Genomic DNA, 21,383 nt, shown 5'->3' on the forward strand with positions numbered 1-21,383 from the left:
TGTAAAGGTGGCAGTGACAGGTCTCACCTGAACAGCAAAAAGTAAGACGTCAAAACCTGCAGAATTGCCATGTCTACAACATTCATTTCATGTTCAACTTTAATTGTTCATATTATAACTTTTCTTTTTGGTGTGCCATACAAAAGCCATTTCTACGCACAGTGCACCTACATATATCTATAAGTAAAAAGGGATTTCTGTGTAAATGGTCAGAAGACATTCTATAAATAGATTTTTTCTCACTCTGGAGCTCTCAATATCTTAATCATGAAAGGTCCTTTAGGATTTCTGTTTCGCCAACATGCATTTGGCGCCTCTCAGTGAGAGACAGACAGCAGATATATAAATAACACAACCCCCTGAAATAAAAGCCAACAGACAGATTCAGCTGTTTTTGTCTTTAGATCTTAAATTAACTTCACGAAAAAGGAGGAAATAGATGTCTTCACACATATGACAACTGGTGAGTCAATAGAGAATACCTGCACACATCAGTGGGCTTTAAACAGTCTCTGCTTCAGCACCCTCAGCGCGTCAGTTTGAGAGCAGTGGGATGAACGTTGCAGATGTCGAACCAGTGCCGATCCACCTCCTTGTGTGGCAGCAGGCCATTCCGTGGCAGAAAGGGCCGGCGCCAGCGATTTCGGCTGCCCACCACCTGCCAGAAGCGTGTGCCCTTGAGTAGAAAGATGGCATTGTGGGTGTAAGAGAAGTAGGCAGCGTCAATGTTGCCATCTGGATGGTCTCCGCTCTCCACTGCGGGGAAAACATCTCTGATGTTTCTGGGGAAGCCTCTTGCCAAGCTGTTGGCTTCCACGTCGAATGCGTACACCTGTTTGAACAGATAATTGTTTTGCCTCTTATATAGAAATCACTTTAATTATGACACACAAACAAATCACAGAGGACGTGTAGCAGGTTTGTTTTTCATGTATATAATGCAAGGAAACAAGAATTAACTCTGGTTTTCATTTTGCTGAGACTTTGCTTATTGTATATCGACTTGCTCTACAAAATTTGTGGTGCCTGTGGGGGCTGTAAACACATGACATATGCTGACTTTGCACTTTTTTATTCCATTTAAAGGTGGGTTATTGTGCTAATTTCAAGCTTAATATTTCACTCTGTGATACCTGTTAAGTAGCTTAGCATAATTTACATTTAAAAAAACTCCTTATTTGTGCAGGCCCTCATACAGCCTCTGCCTGAAACGACTCAGTCAGCTCTGTCCCTTTAAGAAACCCCCGTCCCTACAAGCCCGCTTTCTTCTGATTGGCCAGCTTTCTGAAGCCTGCCGAGGGGCAGAACTCAGTGTTTGAGGCACGCCTCCTACCCTGTGGCTGTATTACAGAGTTGTTGGCAAAGAGAGAGATTTGAAATGAATGTCTGCTGCTCTTGTCCTTTGGGAAAGTAAACACTGATGTGTTTCCTTCACAGCCAAAGAAAAACTTTCTCCAAGACATTCTTAATCAACTTGACGAGCAGAGCCGTTGAGCAGAGTGGTGGAGTAAAAAAAATGTCCATGTCAGCCTGAGCTGCTGGGCGGGCGTGTCCTTGAACTGTGCAAGGGGCAGGAAGTTCTGCTGCGTCTCGGGCAGATGCCCAAATATAGAGTTCCTCCACTTTGTGACATCACAAAGTGAAGCGTCTTGAGACTTTTTTAACAGCGGATTACTCCAACATACTTTAACCTACAGATTTGAAACTTGTTTAGTCTGGACATCCAACATTCAGAAATTATATATATATTTTAAAATGTGAAACAGCAAAATACCCCTTCTTTAAATCTCACCTCACTTCTTACCTCACTTTATTTCTCTGATGCATTATTGTTTCAAACCTCAAATCTCCCTGATCTATATAATTTAAGTGCTTCCTTGTCCTTCCCTTTTATCAAATGTCAAAAGGATGCAATTCTTACAAGAGTGTTTCTGAAGAAGTAGATGTGGGAGTCCCGCCTGTCGTAAAAAGCTGTGTCGATGGGACTGAACACTCCGGGGAAACCCTCAGAGATTAACCTGGGATAGCGGTGACCTTCAGGGTCCTGTCTGAACGCCTGGTCATTCTCATTGTCGTACCTCCAGAACTGAGTACCTGTCCACAAAAAATATATATATCTTTATGTAATATATAACCCTTCTTATGTTAAACATCTGTTCGTACATTATTTACATATTTAGGTTGTACTTATTTACCTTTAAAGAAGTAAACAGCATCCCGCTTCCTGGACCACACATGCACAAACGCATCCACTCCATCCATGGGAATTCCCCTCCAGCCAATCTGCAGTGCGACCGGATCTCCATGGCGAGTCCTGTTATTCCTGTTCTCATACAGCCAGTACCAGCCGTCCCTCATGAAATAAGTGTTAAAGTGGATGACCACGTCCCCATAGGGAGTCTTCTCCTTTCTGATCCAGTCAAACACTGTGTTGAATCGACCTTTACAGCCCCCTGGGATCAAACGCAAGACACAGAAAGCGAATTGGTTTTGTGTCAGTCTAAGTGAATAAAGCTCAATCTCTTTCTCTCTGGGGGTGTGTGTGTGTATGTATCCACTAGATGGTGCTGTTACCATAGAGGTGCTGTATGGCCTTCCTGTCCATCCAGTCCATCTCAAAGCCGGCCTCCTGGGGCAGATAGCTCGGCTGCATTATGGAGCCGGGTCTGTAGATGTGAGGGAGACCCAGAACATGTCCGATCTCATGAACGGCCACCTTAAAGAAAGACATTTGTTAGAATGAATCAGCTGCTGGTTATTAATAATCTGTTGGTTCCTTTGATTGTGCTGTAGTATTCTTACTTTGAGGAGGCTGATCCCACTGCCAGCGTTGGGACCAGTGAAATGTTCATCATCATCAAAGTGGATATCGCCCAGGAACCAGGCGTGAGCGAATTCCTGACCTGTGCCGTCAAACCTTTGATTGCAACCCAGATGCCTCCCTGTGTGGAATATAGAGGCAATCATTTTTAAAAAGATGCATTGCTGTCTCTGTGAATTTGAATAAAAAACAATTTTGCGCAATGCAATGTGTAACTTCACACAAGGGGTGGCAAAAGTATAAACATGTTTAACTTATCTAGATGTATGGATACTTGTGTTTGGTTAAAATGTCTTTACTGAGGTAAAAGTTCAGTCGTACAGGTTCTGAAATGCTTTCACAGTAAAAAAAAGTAAAAGCAGCCCTCTGACGGGCCGCGGTGAAGTTAGTTTTAAGTTGGACATCCAACAGAAATTCACTCGGGAGCCAGCAACGCTCTCTCCCTCGGCTTCCCCCAGAGTTGGCAGAGGGAGGACGGTTGGTACCTGAACTCCGAGCCTTCGCACTTAGGGCACTTAGCCCTTGACTTAGGGACCATCAATAAATGAAATGGACACAAAACTAACTGTTTTTATAATATGTCCATGACTTAAAAATTAGATGAAAAAATACGACTAAATTGGGTACATGTTGCCCACTCATTTTAAATACTGAAGTGTGACAAAAAAGACACACCTTAATATATTGGATTTAATTGATTTTTTTATTTTCTATTAAATTTTGTTGGGAAAATTGTATGTTTTTTTTTTTCAATAGCTTCCATGTCATGTGACCCAGTGCCCTCAAATCAATGTCCGATGATAATACTGACTTGGACAAATAAGAGACACCAATTTTTTTTTAATTATTATAAATATTAACAAATTAAAATATAAATTTTATTTTATTTTTTTCCAATAGCGTCCATGTCATGTGACCTAGTGTCCTCAAATTATGGCTGACCATCATTATTATGGCTGAAATAACATTGAAAACATGAAGTTACTGTTTAAGTCCATATTGTTAAAAAATCAAGGTCATACTAGAACAGAAGTTTTATATATAATTTAAGATATATATAATTTATGATATATAATTTAATATATAGTGTAATGAGTGTCTTATGCTTTGGGTCAGACGTACCTGTGCCAAAGCCCAGCCTGATGTCCACGTCCTCCAGTGACGAGCGTGTATCCTCCACAAACTCCAGCGGAGACACCTCGCTCCACATCCTGAAGGCCAGCCTGAAGATGTACCTCTGATCCTCAATAGACAGCTGGCTGCTGTAGCCTTCTCCGATCAGCCTCCACTTCAGCCTCCTCTTGGAGAAAGCCATGTAACCTGTTTCACTCAAGTCTCTCCTTCGCCTGTTTTTGGATACGAGAGCTGCGAAGTGGCGCTTCCTGCGCTGCACTGCTTTGCTCTGATTGAAGTTGATGCTGATATTTACAGTTTGACTGTCCATGCTGGTTTCATTTGGAGACGTTTTATTTGAAATGTGATCAAATGAGTAAAAATCGTCTGTGTTATTACTGCTGGTGTCATTGGAAAGGCCTGTGAGGACACTCTGTGTGTCGTTAAAATTCAATATGTCGTCTTCAAAAGAAGTGCCAAAAGAAGCGTCACTGGTTGTATCACTTTCTGTGTTGTTACTCTCAGTCTCATTAAAGGTGTCTTCAATATCTGAGACGCTGTTCTCAAGCGCTTCATGGGCGTTCAGCTCAACTTCCTTGTCGGGGACTCCACACCTGGGTTTGTTCATCGCCACCTTTGTGGCCTCATCAAACACACCTGTGACCGGCAGGCCCGACACCCTCTGAAACTCCTCGAGTGCTGAAGTAAACGCCGGGCTCTCAGCGAAGCTGTTGCGGTCATCATGATCATCATCCTTTGGAGCATCCCTGGAACTGTGCGCTGAGGTTGCTTCCTGGATTTTATCTTGGAAGTCGTCCAGGAAGTCATCATGAAAAGGGACGTCTGAATCTTCAAACTGGATCTCCTCCCAGTTCATTGGCTTGATGAATCCATATCTAGAGAGAAATAACTATAACAAGGACATGGGTCACATTATATAGTTCTATAATCAATCATTAAATTACTTAGTTTGAGAAACAGAAATCAAAGACATGGTCAAACTTTTACCTCTGCTGAGTACTTGTCTGTTATAACCTCCGCCTGGTGAGAGTTCAGGTTCTGCACGTCAGAATGATCCCGATTATGGAAAAGTCTCTCTGCATCAGCTGAGCTAATGCTCGTCCAAAAAAGCAAAATGATCAGCTGGATGAAGGTCAGCATCGTGGCGATTGGTTTACTCCTCTGACTACAACAGAAATGATGGGGCTTAAGACGCCACAGCGCAGTTTTATAGGCAGAGCTTCTCCACACCCACCTGAAGGTGCGACTCTCTGGAGGTGTCTCACTTTCTGCAGCTTTGTGTGAAAAGTAAACGTGCCTGTACTGTTTCCAACCTCGCAATTCGACTGAATAATGTGGATGTGTTATACACGCTTCATTGGTTTTAAATGGACTGTTGTTGACCTGTGGAAGGAAGGTAAAACTTTTGCTTTCATGTGGACAATCACAGCCTAGGAAGACAACACCTGCTCTGAATAGGACCCACACACACACTTTGTTTTTCAATGAATGACCACTGATAAAACCTTCTACATCGTCACACCGACCAAAGTTTATTTTCAGCAACAAACTCTACACATTCGCCCAGTCAAAGCTGGTGTTCTCTGTAATCGATAGAAGCAATAATATTTGAAATTGGCGCCATAGCTGTGGAGAAAGTTGTACAAACAGCTCATGGTTTCGCCTATTCTACATTCCTACAACACCCAGCATGCATTGCGAGAGACGCTGGAGTGAAATACTACCGTTTCCCTGCAGGCAATGGCTCAAAGCGGTACAGAATCAGAAATACGATGAGAACATACCGGTGGATTGTCTAAATAATCATCAGGTCTGCAGTCTACATTTCAAACCTGACGATTTTGAACGAGACATGACATCGGAGGCGGGCGTCCTAGACTGAGGAAGTGTAGCTTAACGAGCTCCCTGGCCTCCGCCAGATGACGCGTTTTCCGTAGTCGGTGGAGGTTTTCCCGGGCCCATTGGAGAAGAGGATAGCGTCTTCCAAAGACACAGAGCCAAATTGCATTTATTTTCCTACCATAACGGCATTAGCTCCACATAATAGCATGACAGGAATGAGGTTGCAGAACTGGCCCTTTAACATAAATAAATATAATAATATTAAGTCACATTTTTAGACTTTTCTGGCACAAAAAGCCAATTATTTAAGTGCAAATGAGCTGATTTACATGCAAAATCCTTAAAATAAAACAAACAAATGACAATTCATATAAATAATACAGAATATACACAGAATAAAGATAAAGTGGATGGATTTAAGAGTCTGTGGGCGGTTCCTGTAGAGCTTTAGCAATCGCAGCAGCCAGGTGTTCTGGTGTTGGTTTTTCTGCAGCACAGCTGACACACAGGCCTTCTGCTGTCATAGCCTCTTGTGTAGTCGGCCCTATGGCTGCAAACTAGGAAAAGAAAGATGTTTATATAACTATCAGAGGCTCTGAAGTTGTGTTAAGTAGTGCACATTCAGCGTGAGTATGAGTCATTTGTACCTTTATCTGAGTCAGCTGTTCACCTGACAGTCTCCGCACAACTTCCAGGCAAAACTTCACTCCTGAAGGGCTGAAGAAAGCGATGCTGGCTGGCGCGCCCTGTAAGTGCACACACAAATGATTCATTTGTACAGTTTAAAAAGTGCTCTCCAAAATGCAGTAGGAGTGGGTTTTTTACCTGCTCTGTGAAATAGTTCTTAAGATTTTTCTCCAGATCTGGATGTTCAGCAGTTTGATAGACAGTCAGCGTCTCCAGGGGAACTCCTGGAAACAAAGAAACAAATCCCAGCGGTGATAAAGGTAGTGCAATTATTATTTTATAATTAGCGTAACCCCAGTGGGACTTTTATCACCTTGAGCTTAAAACTGTGAGGCACAAAGGGAAAATGCTTACCGTGTTCTCTTAAAGCCGTAGGCAACACTTCTCTTTTGATTGAGCCACAGGGGAAAAAAAGTGGGGGAATATTTGTGTCCTCTCCTGCGATGAGAATTAAATATAAGGTCAAATTAGTGATCAGAACAAGAATAAATCTTCTGTTTAACTCAACAGTTAAAAATGTGGAAGTATGTTATCATATCGTACGCTCAATGATGACACGTGATAGGACATCTGCTGTCCCTGTGTCCTCGCCCAGAGGGTTCAGACCCAGATTTCGAACTACAGACAAAAAACACAAAAGGGATTGGAATTAATAAGATATGAAATATTGATATCAGGACAAGCACTCAGTTATTACACAAACACGGAAAAGCAGCTGCTTAGCTCCGCCTACCCTCTCTGGCAGACCAACCACTGCTGGCTGATGGAAAAACGCGTCACTAACTCGGCGCCGCTTGTGATTTTTTTCGGCTAATGTCACCCAGTCTGTAATACTGCAAATGCAAAGGCTTTCATCAGTGGGCCTCAATCACCATTGTGTTACCTCATTCGGCGACAGATAGTGACTTTACAGACATTTATTTAAATGAAAATCTGCGAGATTATATCTTTAAACTATTTCAATAACTAAATACACAACCTATAAAAAGCTGGCGACAAAGACTTCAACTATCACTAAAGAAAGAACGCAAAGTACACGTCAGGCAGGTGCTGCACCTGCTCCTTTTATGAAAAGCAAATACTTGCTGTGTCTCACAGCAAACTGTCACTCGTGTAGTTCCAAAAGACTGAGGGTAGTAACAGCACCTCACACACTTCTGTCAGCACCTGGTGCCTGCCACACTCTGTAATTGGCATTTACGTAGGAAGGGTTCATAAAAAGTACAATACACAAAGACGGAAAAAAAGCAATTAAACTCAGAATAACTTACCTAATGCAGCAGTTGCCTTTCCAACCACATATATGGACTTCTTGTTCCACTTGTCTTTTACAGAACTGTTCCATTCTGAATTAATAATAAGAGAAGGAACAATTAATAAAGATATTGTTTTCAAACTTACTTGGTAGTTGAGGAATACAGAAATGGTAAAAATTCAACCAAACAATTGTAATATTTCACCAGTGAGGCACAGGGTGCAACAACAAATATTTTGAGGAATTGAAATTCCTTTTGATCCTCTCACCTTCCTTTCTTTCTTCTGCTTCCAAGCACATCTTCACAGCTTCCACTGCTCTTGGACTGGTGAATATCAGACCTCCATGTTTTTCTGGTTGGAAAAGCTGAAAAAAAGAACAATTTGAAAACAGATTCACGAAGCAACAAATATAGAGATGCATTGAAAAAAACTAATTAAAAACTGCAACAATTGGAATTTACCTTATCTGACAAGGTGTTTAGTGAGACAAACTTAAAAGACAGCACTGGGATAAGGGTTGCTTTATGTCCATGTGTTGCCAGCTCCTGTGCAATTTAAGTAATAAAATCCTTTAAGATGTACAGATTAAATTAAAAGCATTTATATATTTTATAACAACAATGGTTCAGAATACACATGTAAACATTGTACTGTTAAAAACAAGTGCATTTACCTTTGTGTAAGGATCAGGTCCTGACTCTCCATCTCTTGGCTCTTTTAGAAGCAGTACATTCATCTTGACAAAATAACTGGATCAATAAAACAAATAGGGAATAATAAAACAGGACAAACAAGGGTAAAATATGAATGCTGCTGTTTAAATTGAAGCCAAAGTCAGACACTCAGACCTGCAATAAGACTGGTAACAGAGGGTGTGAAGGCACAGCAATTTAAGCTACACCCTAAAACTGTCATATGCGACCTGCTGATAACAATACTGTTGAGTCACGCGTATTGGATTGCATATAAAGAGCAGTTTCTACGCCAATGTAGGTAGTTTAATTGTGGCTAAAACATGGTTAGTGTCTTCATGTGTGTTATTGTTTACATTAGCAAGGCAGACTCGCTGACATTTTAGCTACAATAACTGTCCCTCTATCGAACCAGTACGTAATGCTTATTGATAATAAGCGTCAATTTATGTTGCTCGTAGGGTGACATGATGTACATAACAACGTATACTCAAAAATGAGAAAATACTGCACGAAAGTCCATGTACCTTGAGTTGTCCCTTCCGCTTTGTGCATGACGACTACAGCCACGGTCGGTAAAGGGGACACATAGTATTGAGCATATGACTAACTTTCATAAATATTTTAACAAACGTGAAACACAATTCTTTATAATAAAAATACAACGTAACTAAATAAAATACATACTAAAAATACATTTGCATAACCGAAACAGTAGTTTAAGCACGGTTTAAATTATCGGCCACCCCTCATTTTTAATTGGTTTATTCCATTTTTCCAACTGGCGACTAGCTTACATTGCGGCTCCGGATGTTGCTATGACCAATGGCAAGTCATGTACATTAGGAGCCGCAATGGCGGCTTCAGAGCTTCAGTTTCCTACCTGTCGCCCTGTGGCTGAACTTTAAGCTTTGCCCCGCCCACTCAGCTACAACGTGTGTTGTCTGTTTGCAGCATGGCTTCTTCTGCTAAGAGGAGAGCAGTGGGTTTGGGTAAAAATCCCGAAGATAGTGAGAACAGCTCTGATGAGAATCCGGAGGATGAAGTTGATTCCGAGGAAGAGGACAGCGAGGCGTCAGAGGAGGAGATAAATGAGGTGAAAGAAACATACAGTACTACACATGTGAAAGCTATGCTTGGCCTTGCTAGCCTGCTAGTTAGCTTACTTACTCGGCTGTCGGCTAATGGTAACAGGAAGCTACATTAGAATTATTTACAGCCAGGTTTGAACAGATTTTTAAACTAAAGTCAGCCGAATTCGTAGTTACTTAAAAGAAGTATGGCTGTAACATTAAATACAATACCGTAATGTAACTGGAAGTATTTTACAACGTACGTCAGCAACCTATTCCAGTGCAAAAGTACATGGTACTCAGTTAAAGTAACTAAAGTACATATAATAAATTGTTTCTGTTATTGACTGCTCTCTGCTTTGTTATCGATTCATATTCAGGAGGTCATTGTGGACTTTGAAGCCCACAATATTTCAAGCAACGACTACAATGGCATCAAAAAACTCTTACAACAGGTTTGGGACATTATTTATGTATTGATACCTATTTTTTTCTATTTAATATGTTGGGAAGTAAGCATGGCATCACTGATGTAGCCTCTGTCATGTCTGGATATAGGTCTTCCTGAAGGCTCATGTAAACACATCAGAGATGACCGACATTATCATTCAACAGAACCATGTTGGAAGTGTTATCAAGGTGAGTTAGAAGAACAGTTTAACCCCATCACTGATTTTACAGGTGATTTTGCCTATTAATATGTATACACTTGTCCCTTAACTTTGCTCCAGCAAGCTGAGGTGCCAGAGGACAGCGATGATGACGACCCGGATGAAGTGTTTGGCTTCATCACTATGCTCAATCTCACAGAGAGAAAGGTAACGTCTGTGATCCACACCAACCTCAGACTTATTGGGGCTCTCATAATGTAAAAAAAAGCGCGATGCTGGTTCATTTATAAATTTAACTGGATGTGTGTGATGCTGTCGGCAGGGTGTGCAATGCGTTGAGGAGTTGAAGGAGCTGATCGTGGATCAGTGTGAGAAGAACTCTACCCACAGCGTGACGGAACAGCTGGAGCAGATCCTCGGTGACACCAGCAAGCCTGTGGGGCTACTGCTGAGTGAGCGTTTCATCAACGTGCCTCCGCAGATCGCCCTGCCGCTGCACAAACAGCTCCAGTAAGTTCCACTGTGTCCCCTTAATTCCTCTTCAGTATTTCCTTAAGTGGAAAAATGTACTTCAAATCATTGTAAGAACATTTAAGACGACAGTAATTTTCAGGGCTTTTTATGTGGATTGCAAAAAATTATCAAATGCATTATTTATTTCACATCTAAAATAGGTTGTTAAATAAATGCTTAGTCTGCAACAAGACTTATTGAGTGTGTTACAGGCTTCTGACAGCTGATGCAGTTATGTTTTCACTAAACTGTGAATTAAATTAAGAAATGTGTGATTGGATTCATATTTTAATGGGTTTTAGCATAGCATATTGTTTTGTCGTTTTTTTGTAGGTAAGCAGAGGATATTGTCAGTGTAGCACTTCAAAGCAAAGAGACACTGCCACTATGGGGCAAAACAATGTATTTTTACACTTTTTTTTCACAACGTTGCATTCAGGGAGTGTCACTGAATAAATCTTTTGAATCCGGGTGATTGATGAGAATTTAATTTGCTTCCGTACCTTGAATAAACTGCTCATAGTTGTTATTGAAGCTCTGTTGTTTACTGAAAAGGATTGTTGACCTTGCTTTCTTTAGGAAATGCTGAGGATGGATAATCAACTTTTTATCAGTTACTGTAAATTTATATAGAAAAATGAAAAAGCGTCCTTGTGCATGATCAAAAATAAACCAGTCTTCTAAAAGTGTGTGCGGGAAATTAACAAAACATTATTCTGTCCTTCAGGGAAGAAATAGCTGAAGCTCAGAGGACGAATAAGCCCAGTGGGAGGTGTCACTACTGTCTGATGATCAGCAAAACTTGCAAAGAGGCGAGCAAGAGTATTCCAGCCAGAGGAGGAGCCCCGAAAGAGGAGTACATGTTTGTCAATGCAGAGGAGGAATTCTTTTTTGAGGTAAAGTCAAGTAAAAACAAAAACAGAGTCTTAGTTTCTTACTAAATGTTTCATAATACAAGTTATATAGCGATTACATTCATTATGTTGTTAATACCACTTTTTAGTTATTTTAGCGTGGGCTGATCTAAAACAAATTCTCTTAAATAGTGTGTTTTGTACGGTGGCTGACAAGAGCAATAGCGCTGCAACGGCACAAACGGTTTCCATTCCACATGCTAAAGTCCAAAACAATTGCAACAACAGAAATGCGCTGTGAATGAAAGAAAACATGCTGCAAAAAGCCGAAACAATTGCATTAATATCAAACGCGCTGCAGATACAGAAATGATGCAAAGTCAAACACACAAACCCAGAAAACACAAGCTAAAGAATAACGCTACAAATCCAGTCAACACAACCGTTTTGACTGGATCTGTTGCAGCGCGATTGCCCTTGTCGGCCACCGTAGTTTTGTGATATTATTTTTAATGTATTTATAACGCCAAATCATTTATATAAAACTTGTATTGATGTCTAAGCATTCCTGCAGACTGAAGCACTGACTGTATTCTCCTTACAGCAAGCCATCATGAAGTTCCACTACTCAGTCCAGGACGAGGCAGACTCCTGTTTGAGCGGCAGGTGGTCGTTTGACGACGTTCCCATGAAACCCTTCAGGACAGTGATGCTGATACCGGCAGACAGAATGCCCGCCATTATGGACAAACTTAAAGAATACCTAACTGTGTGAACCTCACAATAAACTAAGACCTCTATGCACACAATTAATACCTTCAGGCTCATATACATTTATAAGACAATGTTTCGGTACCTTCAGCAAAGATAGTGTCAGTATTGTAAACATGACATTGCTAAAACGGTTGTGATGGTGATGGTTTCATTTTCCCAGCAATTTTAGTGATGCGGTTAGATCATGTGAATATGGATCCAGCACTAACATGTTTTATACAAGTTTGTTTATAAAAACATTATGAACCAAGAATTGAATATGATACACCTTCTGTATTAGAGGCCAGTCACAGCAGATGTGTTATTTGCTTTAAAGTCAAATGTGCCGTGTAAATTTATAAAACTAATAGCAGATCCAGGTTTTTCTTGTTGACATATCTTGGTAGAAAGCTGATTTCACGTTGTTGACCGTAAATTGGGCATAAAGCAGTTATTATTAAACAGGAGCAAGACATGAATGGAAGATCGAGCATTTCTGTAGATCTCTTGCCACCGATTATTAATAAATGCGTTATGTATCTGCATTTCTTAATCATTTGCCTCCTAAACCTTGCATTGTGTCGACATGTTTTAGTCTAAAAACGTACATTCCATGTTAAAGGAGCAATTGTCCCCTGGAAAAGCCGCCGTCTGTCAAAGCTAGTGTTCTCTGTAATCGATAGAAGCAATAATATCTGAAATTGGCGCCATAACTGTGGAGAAAGTTGTACAAACAGCTCGTGGTTTGGCCCATTCTACATTCCTACAACACCCAGCGTGCATTGCGCCCCTCCCTCTGAAAGGAACAGCCCAGCGAGAGACGCTGGAGTGAAATACTACCGTTTTTCCTGCAGGCAGAGCAGAAATACAACGAGAATATACCAGTGGATCGTCTACATAAAACGCATCTGGCGGAGGTTTTCCAGGGCCCATTGGAGATGCAGATAGCGGGAGGTTTTTATCCTCCCTTTAAAGTACAGTAACAGACAACATCCATCTGCAGCATCTGCTGCTTATTAAAGTCAACAAATCTTTCAGGGCTCTTATTTATTCAGACAAAAAAGCTGAAGATGAGAGCAGAGCAGGGGAACAAACAAAACTTCCTCAGATGTAAGCATGAGGAGGCTGTCATGGACCACAATTGTATCGATATACTACAATTTGCAACATCAAGTCACCAGGTAAACACTGAAAACATCAACCTTGTTCCAATACATGTGACCATGAAAACAATGTTTAAGCCATATAATATACATAATCATATAACAGTCCCTGGGTTTGACTATAAACACTTAGAAGCATTTGGTGATAATATTACAGCCCAGATGTTCACAGTTATAAACTCACATCATTGAATCACACATCTGTCATAAGTCTGCGGCACCACTGTGCAGCTACTGTTAGTATCGCTGCTGGTTGTGGCGGCTCTTTGTTTCTCTTCTTTACATCTTGATCCATCTGGTTCCAACATGTCTTGCAGTATGTCTTTGCTTTCACTAGGGGGCAGGTTGTAGAAGAAATAGAGTGGCGCCACTTGAATGAATCTTAAATGGAAAAAAGAAACAGTGTGATTTTTAAATATGGGATGAATACTAGATTAAAAGATGTACACACGAAATGTCTGATAATAAAAACAGACTTACACTTGAGGGGAAATTTCAGTGACTGTTCTCATGCAGTTGTTCTCCGACAGGGTGTACTCGTGGAAAACAACCCACTCCGGCAGCCCCAGCTTGTGCGACTGAGCCCCGTAGCTAGAGAGCAGGTGCACCTGGGCCATGTGCTTGTGAGTCAGTATGAAGTAGTTTCCTGATCCGTCCACATCTCGAGCAATCTGAGCACAGGGAAGACACTGTAAACACTGAACTGAATTGCTGGGAGCAAATTTATTAAACCTGACTGTGCTTCTGTGAACCTGCATGAAGAAGCCAGCCAGCAAAGCTCTTTTGATGTTGTGGGTGTTGGTTTTGGTGCCAAAGGACGGCTCGGAGATGGGGAGCTCGATCCTGTTCAGGGTGTCAGTCAGCTCAGATCTGATGGCCTCAGCTGTCTTCAGGGCAGAATGATCCAGGAAATAGTCCTGGCACCACTTTTGACTACTGAAGTCTGAGGGGGAAAGCACCACATACAGTGAAGTAGTATTTTTGTCAAGCCACTTCAATCATTTCCTAAATACAAACAGTAGTAACTTGGAATGGAAAAAATAGGACTGTAAGAAAATGATTAAAGAATAACTAACTTCAACCCCTGCAAAATTTAGAAAAATGCTAAAAATAAAAAGGTGATAAGCGGCCGAGGACTGGGTGGTATCGTAGACCTGTGAGACATTAAATAGATGGCAATCTCGGATCCCATTGGCTATAGTCTGAGACGATACAGTCTCTGGGCACACCGGTGAACGTGCCGGGCGGTAAGCGATAATCGACTTCCCGTCAAGACTTCCTTTTCCGCGTGCTGCATTGTTACAGAAAGAGAAACCGTTTTCTTGTGATCTACTTGTTATTAACGGGTCTTACCTTTGCCGACTTTTCAACATCATGACGCAGATTTGTAAGAAGTATGAAGCTTTATCAGGTCTGTCCTCAAGAGGAGAAGGAAACTTTTAAAATGTTTGTTGAACGGAGGTCGGATCGATCTGATGCATTCGAGGAAGTCGGGAAATCTGAATGCTGAATGGCTTTCGTGACACAGCGTCAAGGGAATTCATCTCAAGTTAAATTTTAGATCTAGAGCAGATTGTTAGCTGTTAGCATGCAGGTGTCTGTTTATAGAGATTAACAAGAAGCTAAATCATCTTCAGATGGCTGCTGATGTCATCAAGGCGGATTACGTTCCACCTGCTTTGCTTTCCTCACTGACTGTTTTTCCTGCATACGCCGCAGCCTGCTGATACGTGATTGGTCAGTATTAGTCGGACTACAAGCGTAGTTCAAACGGGAACCAGAACACTTGCCTGCCCGGAAATCCACTTCCCTGCCTACAGATTCTACTATGTAGACTATTGTAGTATGTAGAATCTGTAAATAGAGATTAAATAGAGCATATCCTTTAAGTTTCATGACCTGAAATAAACCAGTTTACTGTATGTAGAAAATTACCTTGCAAGATTCACAGCTAATTTAAAAAAGGCTCAACACACCACCTTCATTTTTAAAAGGAGCAATTCTCCCCTGGAAAAAGGCTTTCAGTCAAAGCTGGTGTTCTCTGTAATCGACAGAAGCAAAAATATTTGAAATTGGCGCCATAGCTGTGGAGAAAGTTGTACAAACAGCTCGTGGTTTCGCCCATTCTACAGTCCTACAACACCCAGCATGCATTGCTCCCCTCCATATTTTTCTACCATAATGGCATTAGCGCCCCTTAATAGCATGACAGGACTGAGGTTAAAAATCGGAGAACTGGCCCTTTAACCTGTGAAATGCAGATTTTTATACATTTGGTATGTCAGAAACCAGGTTCTATGAAATAATTTCAGTTTGTGATGCTACAGTAAAGAACAGAAGGGAGGTTGCATCAGGGTAGCATGCAGCATGTTTAAGAGAATGGTTATGTTCACCAACTGTGTCTTACACTGTTCTCTCTGGCTTTGTTTGAAGGCGTTGAAGATATTTATGAGGGTGAAGTGATCGCCTTCGGGGTGCTGGAACTTTCTGTGGCACTGGACCGCCTCGTGGGTCATGCCAGAAGGTGGCTCCAGGAAGCAGCTTGGCGCTAACACACAAGAAACAACGAGGTCAACTTCCCTAAGACAAGCCACTCTCACTCAAGACCATCTGGTTCATAGAATATTCAACTTTGTGCAACTACAAATGAGCGACTACAACAACCTCCATCTGTTGAATCAACAAACCAATCAACTGATCCACTCTTTTCAAGGAGTACTTGTAAGAAATCTGATTATAAGCTAAAGTTGAAAACATGGCACATTTGTACCTGACAGCATTGCCGCGATCGTCAACATCTCGCTCACGCAGTCAAACTCGCAGGAGGCTAGCAGAGCTTTGGCCATCTGAGGGTCCAGAGGGATTTCAGACATTATGATGCCAATCTCGGACAAGTTGCCATCGTTGTCTAAAGCTGCGAGGTAGTCCAGCTCCTCATACGCCTGCATGAGACCCTCAGGATCTGCAACAAGAAATGAAACGGCAGGATTCAATAAAAGAGAATCCCTACAGTGCAAATACGAGTGTCATAAAATTGTCTCGCCTCTGTAGTATTATTCTATTCTTTCTTGCTCAGTGTGTACTAAAATAAAGCCACTGTAGGAGCAATATCAAAACTCATTATGCTGGGAATTCCCAGTCGGAGGCAGCCGCGATGGTATCCAAAAACCACCCCTTGGGTAGATGAGCTGAGATGATTGGGCTGAAAACATTAGGGCATGTAACTTCCATGCCAAATTCTGCTAGAGTATTGAGAGACTACAGCATGTTTGGCCTGTGTTTCCTCTTCATTGTACTGGTCCTGTGCTGCCCTAACGAGACATGTTGTATAATCGCTAATGAGCTGGCCTCTTGTAGCCTCTTCTGTTCATGTTAGGGTGGTTCAGAGCTCAGACAATAGTCAGTAGCAGGGTCTTGTCAGCTCAGATTAGCCATGGCTGACTGGGCCCAAACAGCTACACAGGGCAAATTCTGGACTTCCTCTGTACTAGACTTCCTCTCGCCAAAAAAATCCTCCCCTATACACCTCTCTGGCTGCATTTTAGGGTGGGAACGAGATGCCATCTGGGGGAACCAGTAACTCGAGTCGAAAAATGTTTAAACGGTAAACGATTTCCACTTGGCCTACCCGGTCTGTCGAGGAAGTCGCACTGCCCAAGGCCGGCTATCTCCATCCGTTTTAAGAAAAGGACTGTTGGTGTGATGTTGGACTCCAGGATCTGTGGGCAGTTTTCTGCAGAAAGCTTGCTGTCTTCTGGATACAGGCTGAAACATTTACCTAGGACACAAATGGAACTAAATTCAGTAAACTCATTGATACTTCATCTACTACTTACATCAGAAAGAACTCTCTTGCAGCCTCCTAAACAAGTTTGAAGATTGTCAGACATACCTGTTGTTCCAGACAGCTGCTTACGTACATCTGCCTGACATTGACTGATGGGTTGAAGCACCTCTGAGTTAGCTCTTATTCTTGGATTGTACACCTACAAAGCCAAAACCACATGCCAGTAAATATCAGCGTGTCGCTCATTTCAGGTAGATTTTTAATGATTATTTGTTGAAAATACCGTCTTTTTCTGGACTCCTGTGTCAATGACAAAGTTGACAGACTCTCTAGGCCACCACATATCCTCCCCTAGTTGGGTAGAGAGGAAAACCCTCCTGGACCCAGTGGGTCCTGCCTGCTCAGTAAGGACAGGATATAACCCTCCCTGGCCCGTGCACAGGACCACAGGGACCATCTGGCCCAGCTCTGCTCCGAGTCTAGTGCCTTCTCTCTGGAGGATGCTGTGAGCACAATGAACCTCCTGTAGAAGGGATTACAAGCAATGTAAGACCAGTCTCAGCGTTGGTCCAATGAAACTACTCTTGAAATATCTGTTACCTCATCAGAGGCAAAAAACACAACGACATCTCCATCCTCTTTGGTTCGGTGGATCTCCAGGACCAGTCTCAGTGCCGAGTAGAAGTAGTCTTTGTTGCTGCAGTTGCTGTGGACCACCTCAACAGGAGATGAGGCCTGTAGACTGATGAGTGGGACGCTGCCATAGTGGCTCAGCAGCTTTTCAGTCATTGGTGGAATGGCGAGAACCACTACTCTGAGCTCCGGTCTCTGCAGCAGGATGTCCTTGAGGAGACCCAGGAGTATGTCTGTGCTAACTGTCCTCTCGTGGGTCTGGTCAATGATAATGACCCCATAGTGCTCCAGAAAAGGGTCTGACATCATATCTCTCAGCAGCATGTCATCAGTGCAGTACCTGAGTGATGAAAGGCATCAGAGGGGTTAATGGTGGAGATATTCGAGGGCAAATCTTTGGAAGCCAAAGGGGCAACTTTAGGACAAGATTTCATTTTTTTTTTAGCCTTTTTTGCCTTTATTTCGAGAGAGGACAGTGGATAGTCTTGGAAACAGGGGAAGAGAGAATGGGGAGAAAGGGCTGAGGGTGGGAGGCCGTCCGAGACCATGGCCTCTGTATATGGGACGTGCGATTTAACCACTATCACAATTCTCTAGTGACAACAACAATGACATCATTATAGCATAAACTTACTGCCCTGTTTACACCTGGCCCTGGATAATCCATTTACACCTAGAAAACTCTAACTGTACGTGAAAAAATGTAACTTCCTCGGCAAATTCGCGTTACGTGGTGTAGCGAAATTCATCGAGATTCTCCTGACGCCGTTGGTAACCATGGAGATAAGCCCCGCTTCCTCTCCTCCATTCTGGAAGTGAAGGGCGAATATTTGCCTGTTATTTAAACAGGAATTTTGATCCGGCGGTCAAACTCGCACGATTAACGCGAGGTGAATATTTGATTCGCATTCGGTGTAAGGGGAGAGAAGCATTGAGAACGCATTAAGATCTGGCTTTTGGACATGGTCTGGGCCACATATGGCCAACAAGTAGAGTTCAGCAAATGTGACCTTGGCCATGATAAAGTGCTTTGTACTTCATTGATGTCCTTTGCATAAGCAGAAGTATGCAATCATTTGCTAGCTAACAGGAAGAGTGGATGTTTGTTGGTGGATTACACATGAAACAGGCCGTCGGATTTCCTTGTCAATAGCAAGTAAACAACAAAAATGATTCATCATCTTCATTTAAACTTCTGTAAGTGAGATTGGATCACAAGCGGTCCCTTCAGACACACTGTTTCACCTGGTGTGAACTGATATACTTGTGATTGGATCAATCAAGATGCATGTTAATCTCATGTGTAAACAGGACCCGAGAGCCTCCTGCTGAGGTTTAGGGGATTTATGTCTCGTTTACTTTTGAGATAAAACCATTGACAGGTTTATACAAGATTAGCTAAAATAGTGTGCCGCAGTAGGACGTGTAGAGAGAAGTCAAATAATCAGTCTCATTAGTCTCATGGCAACACATATCAAAAGCTTCCTAACACGAGGAACATTTCGTTTCCTCTTCTTTTTAAGTGAACGTTTTACAGACTTGCTTCAAGGCAGACGAATCTTTGAGAATGCTCCAGTTTAGATGATGGGTATATTTATTTCATAATCCATAAAACTAGAAAAAGCAGCATATTATTACATTTGAGGAGCTGGAATAGTGCTGCTAAATGAGACATGGAGAGTTTACTTTTTGGCTGAGTAGTGTGACTTGACAGAAGACCCCTTCACCGAGAATCCTCTGCGTGTGACAGGAGTGATTGGCACAGGAAAGGAGAAGATTAAGAGTGACAGAGATGCCTTGTATGTGATATTAAAATGTCATTCAAGCGTGTTGCTGACGAATGCGAGACAGACAGACTTGATAGCTCGTCAACAGACCTCAGAACGGTGTCGGAGGAGCAGCAGGTCTCCAGGGGGATGGTGTAACCCACTTCGTGGCCTATGTTGACGTCCATTTCATCAGCCACGCGGAGGGCCAGATCCACGGCCTGCTGTCTGCTGGTCTGCGTGCACACGACCCTGCCATGCTGGTACTGGGCAGACAGACAGAACTCTGCACACCACTGAGGGATCTGGGAATAAAATAATCACCACATGTTGTAAATTGCTTAAACTTTAAACAGAACTTTTTATATTGACTTTTTTTCAGTGGGAAGCATCCTCCAGTATTGTAAAAAACAGCTTTCATTGAAGCACACAGCAAAACAAACAGTGACGGGAGATATCCTATGGTATTATCTCTCATAATGCAAAATTGCTTTGGCAGCATGCGCAGGCTCCAGCGGATCAGGGCTTAGCAGCAGGAGGTCCCCTAACACCCCTGCTGGAGCCTTTTGTGAAGCCTGACTGTCAGGAGCTTGGGAAGCCTCACAGTGAGACAACAGCATCTGCTGAGCTGGGCAGCCTGTTCACACAACACGCTCACATAATGGCACTTGTTACATGCATGTCCAAGTAACAGAAAAAAGCATGACATGGAATCAGAAGTTTGAAAGAGAGGAGCTCAGTAGATAAACTTTCTAATACTGAGCAGCGAAAAAACATCTCAGAATTCACATTTAAATCAAGTTAAGGCCGCTGACTGAACATGCTGGAGTGAGCATGTGGCAGCAAACTGACTGCAAGTCATACAAATTAGGTTATGCTTTGGTATTTGGGTTCAGTGTGAGGCAAGTTAAAATGTCCGTGAACAGAGATAAAGATTGAAAAGTAAACAGAGATGCATTATTTATCTTATTTTTAATGCAATAAGCCCATAAAGTAGATCCAAAGCCAGATTTATGAAGGCATCTGCTTCCCTTAAAATTAAATAAGTTTCATTTGATAACATTTGCTTAAAAACATCATTTTCATCCTTCTTCCTAAATAAGATACTCATGTTATTCATTAAGTCTTACTTGTGTACTCCTCCCAGTCTTGGCCGTCCCAGACACAACAACCAGCTGGTTGTTTACCAAAGCGTCTTCAAATTTGCATCTGACCTTCCACACTGGCAAAGTCTTCCTCTCTTTCAGTAATTTGTAGTAACGCGAGGAAAAGGGCAATCCGTCGAACTGGTTTAACTCCAGGTCATCTCCAAAGCCAAATAAATCTACCGCAGGACTTTTCTCACTTTCAGCGTGAATGTCAGGCTCAGCAGAAGTATTTTCCTCCGACATGACACAAACATATATTTGTTAATCCGGACAAGAGCGCGCAAAGGTTTCTCTACCACTCCAGCCACGAGTCCATTTCGTTTTTAACGGAGATATTCCACAATAAAGGATCAGTTTCCGCCCAGTTTATGACTTATCAGCTTTTTAGATAATTATCAGAATGCCTCAACTGGTTTTCTTACTTTAGGAAACTATATCTGTTAAGCTGTTCAAAGTTTGAGGTTGTTCTGTTCGGGGCGGGCTGACGCGCAGTGCGCACCGGCTCGTGATTTCTCCCCAGCGTGTCTTCACACGTGTTCCGATTTGCATAGGGCTTCATATTCAGTTAGGAGCCATGTCCACCAGCTTGTCATAATCTCTTGTTTATCCCAAACCAGCGGTTTAAAGTAAGGACTGTTGATACGTCAAT

At 42.2% G+C, this 21,383-nt stretch overlaps 4 protein-coding genes across 4 annotated transcripts; 1 reads left to right on the top strand and 3 right to left on the bottom strand.

Annotated features, from left to right (window-relative positions):
* Positions 1-526: 526 nt before the first annotated feature.
* mmp21 (matrix metallopeptidase 21) lies at positions 527-5,095 on the bottom strand. The gene is made up of 7 exons (XM_069664545.1): positions 4,956-5,095; positions 3,944-4,830; positions 2,803-2,942; positions 2,575-2,716; positions 2,196-2,453; positions 1,922-2,094; positions 527-832 (listed from the first exon to the last, which is right to left on the bottom strand). Exons 1-7 carry the CDS (start codon positions 5,093-5,095, stop codon positions 527-529), a joined length of 2,046 nt encoding a protein of 681 aa, XP_069520646.1.
* Positions 5,096-5,461: 366 nt separating this feature from the next.
* On the bottom strand, positions 5,462-8,980 carry uros (uroporphyrinogen III synthase). The gene is made up of 10 exons (XM_069664546.1): positions 8,961-8,980; positions 8,415-8,490; positions 8,203-8,286; positions 8,009-8,105; positions 7,756-7,830; positions 7,028-7,102; positions 6,839-6,922; positions 6,623-6,708; positions 6,445-6,543; positions 5,462-6,354 (listed from the first exon to the last, which is right to left on the bottom strand). The coding sequence occupies exons 2-10, from the start codon at positions 8,475-8,477 to the stop codon at positions 6,214-6,216; spliced, it is 804 nt and encodes a 267-aa protein (XP_069520647.1). The 5' UTR covers positions 8,478-8,490; positions 8,961-8,980; the 3' UTR covers positions 5,462-6,213.
* A 394-nt stretch (positions 8,981-9,374) lies between these two features.
* bccip (BRCA2 and CDKN1A interacting protein) lies at positions 9,375-12,782 on the top strand. Its single transcript, XM_069664599.1, has 7 exons — positions 9,375-9,529; positions 9,887-9,961; positions 10,065-10,145; positions 10,238-10,324; positions 10,440-10,627; positions 11,358-11,526; positions 12,089-12,782. The coding sequence occupies exons 1-7, from the start codon at positions 9,389-9,391 to the stop codon at positions 12,257-12,259; spliced, it is 912 nt and encodes a 303-aa protein (XP_069520700.1). The 5' UTR covers positions 9,375-9,388; the 3' UTR covers positions 12,260-12,782.
* Positions 12,783-13,432: 650 nt separating this feature from the next.
* dhx32a (DEAH (Asp-Glu-Ala-His) box polypeptide 32a) lies at positions 13,433-20,977 on the bottom strand. The gene is made up of 11 exons (XM_069664922.1): positions 20,717-20,977; positions 19,698-19,891; positions 17,788-18,160; positions 17,471-17,710; positions 17,293-17,386; positions 17,029-17,178; positions 16,171-16,362; positions 15,808-15,948; positions 14,153-14,343; positions 13,881-14,071; positions 13,433-13,781 (listed from the first exon to the last, which is right to left on the bottom strand). Exons 1-11 carry the CDS (start codon positions 20,975-20,977, stop codon positions 13,586-13,588), a joined length of 2,223 nt encoding a protein of 740 aa, XP_069521023.1. The 3' UTR covers positions 13,433-13,585.
* Between the last annotated feature and the right edge of the window lie 406 nt (positions 20,978-21,383).

The sequence above is a fragment of the Semicossyphus pulcher genome, unplaced genomic scaffold, assembly GCF_022749685.1.
Source record: "Semicossyphus pulcher isolate SPU_LCO1_2020_fin unplaced genomic scaffold, fSemPul1.0.p SCAF_16, whole genome shotgun sequence".
NCBI classification, from domain to species: domain Eukaryota; kingdom Metazoa; phylum Chordata; class Actinopteri; order Labriformes; family Labridae; genus Semicossyphus; species Semicossyphus pulcher.

Coding starts and splice junctions, on each gene's coding strand:
- mmp21 (XM_069664545.1), bottom strand. CDS start 5,095: ATGCTGACCTTCATCCAGCTGATCATTTTGCTTTTTTGGACGAGCATT. Junction 2,943..3,943: donor CAGGCTGGGCTTTGGCACAG/GTACGTCTGACC, acceptor TATTCCACACAG/GGAGGCATCTGGGTTGCAAT. Junction 2,717..2,802: donor GTGGGATCAGCCTCCTCAAA/GTAAGAATACTA, acceptor TCTTTCTTTAAG/GTGGCCGTTCATGAGATCGG.
- dhx32a (XM_069664922.1), bottom strand. CDS start 20,977: ATGTCGGAGGAAAATACTTCTGCTGAGCCTGACATTCACGCTGAAAGT. Junction 18,161..19,697: donor TCCTCCGACACCGTTCTGAG/GTCTGTTGACGA, acceptor TTCATCACTCAG/GTACTGCACTGATGACATGC. Junction 17,387..17,470: donor CAGGAGTCCAGAAAAAGACG/GTATTTTCAACA, acceptor TTGGCTTTGTAG/GTGTACAATCCAAGAATAAG.
- uros (XM_069664546.1), bottom strand. CDS start 8,477: ATGAATGTACTGCTTCTAAAAGAGCCAAGAGATGGAGAGTCAGGACCT. Junction 8,287..8,414: donor GACCTGATCCTTACACAAAG/GTAAATGCACTT, acceptor TAAATTGCACAG/GAGCTGGCAACACATGGACA. Junction 6,544..6,622: donor AGAACTATTTCACAGAGCAG/GTAAAAAACCCA, acceptor GTGCACTTACAG/GGCGCGCCAGCCAGCATCGC.
- bccip (XM_069664599.1), top strand. CDS start 9,389: ATGGCTTCTTCTGCTAAGAGGAGAGCAGTGGGTTTGGGTAAAAATCCC. Junction 10,325..10,439: donor TCAATCTCACAGAGAGAAAG/GTAACGTCTGTG, acceptor TGCTGTCGGCAG/GGTGTGCAATGCGTTGAGGA. Junction 10,628..11,357: donor CCGCTGCACAAACAGCTCCA/GTAAGTTCCACT, acceptor TCTGTCCTTCAG/GGAAGAAATAGCTGAAGCTC.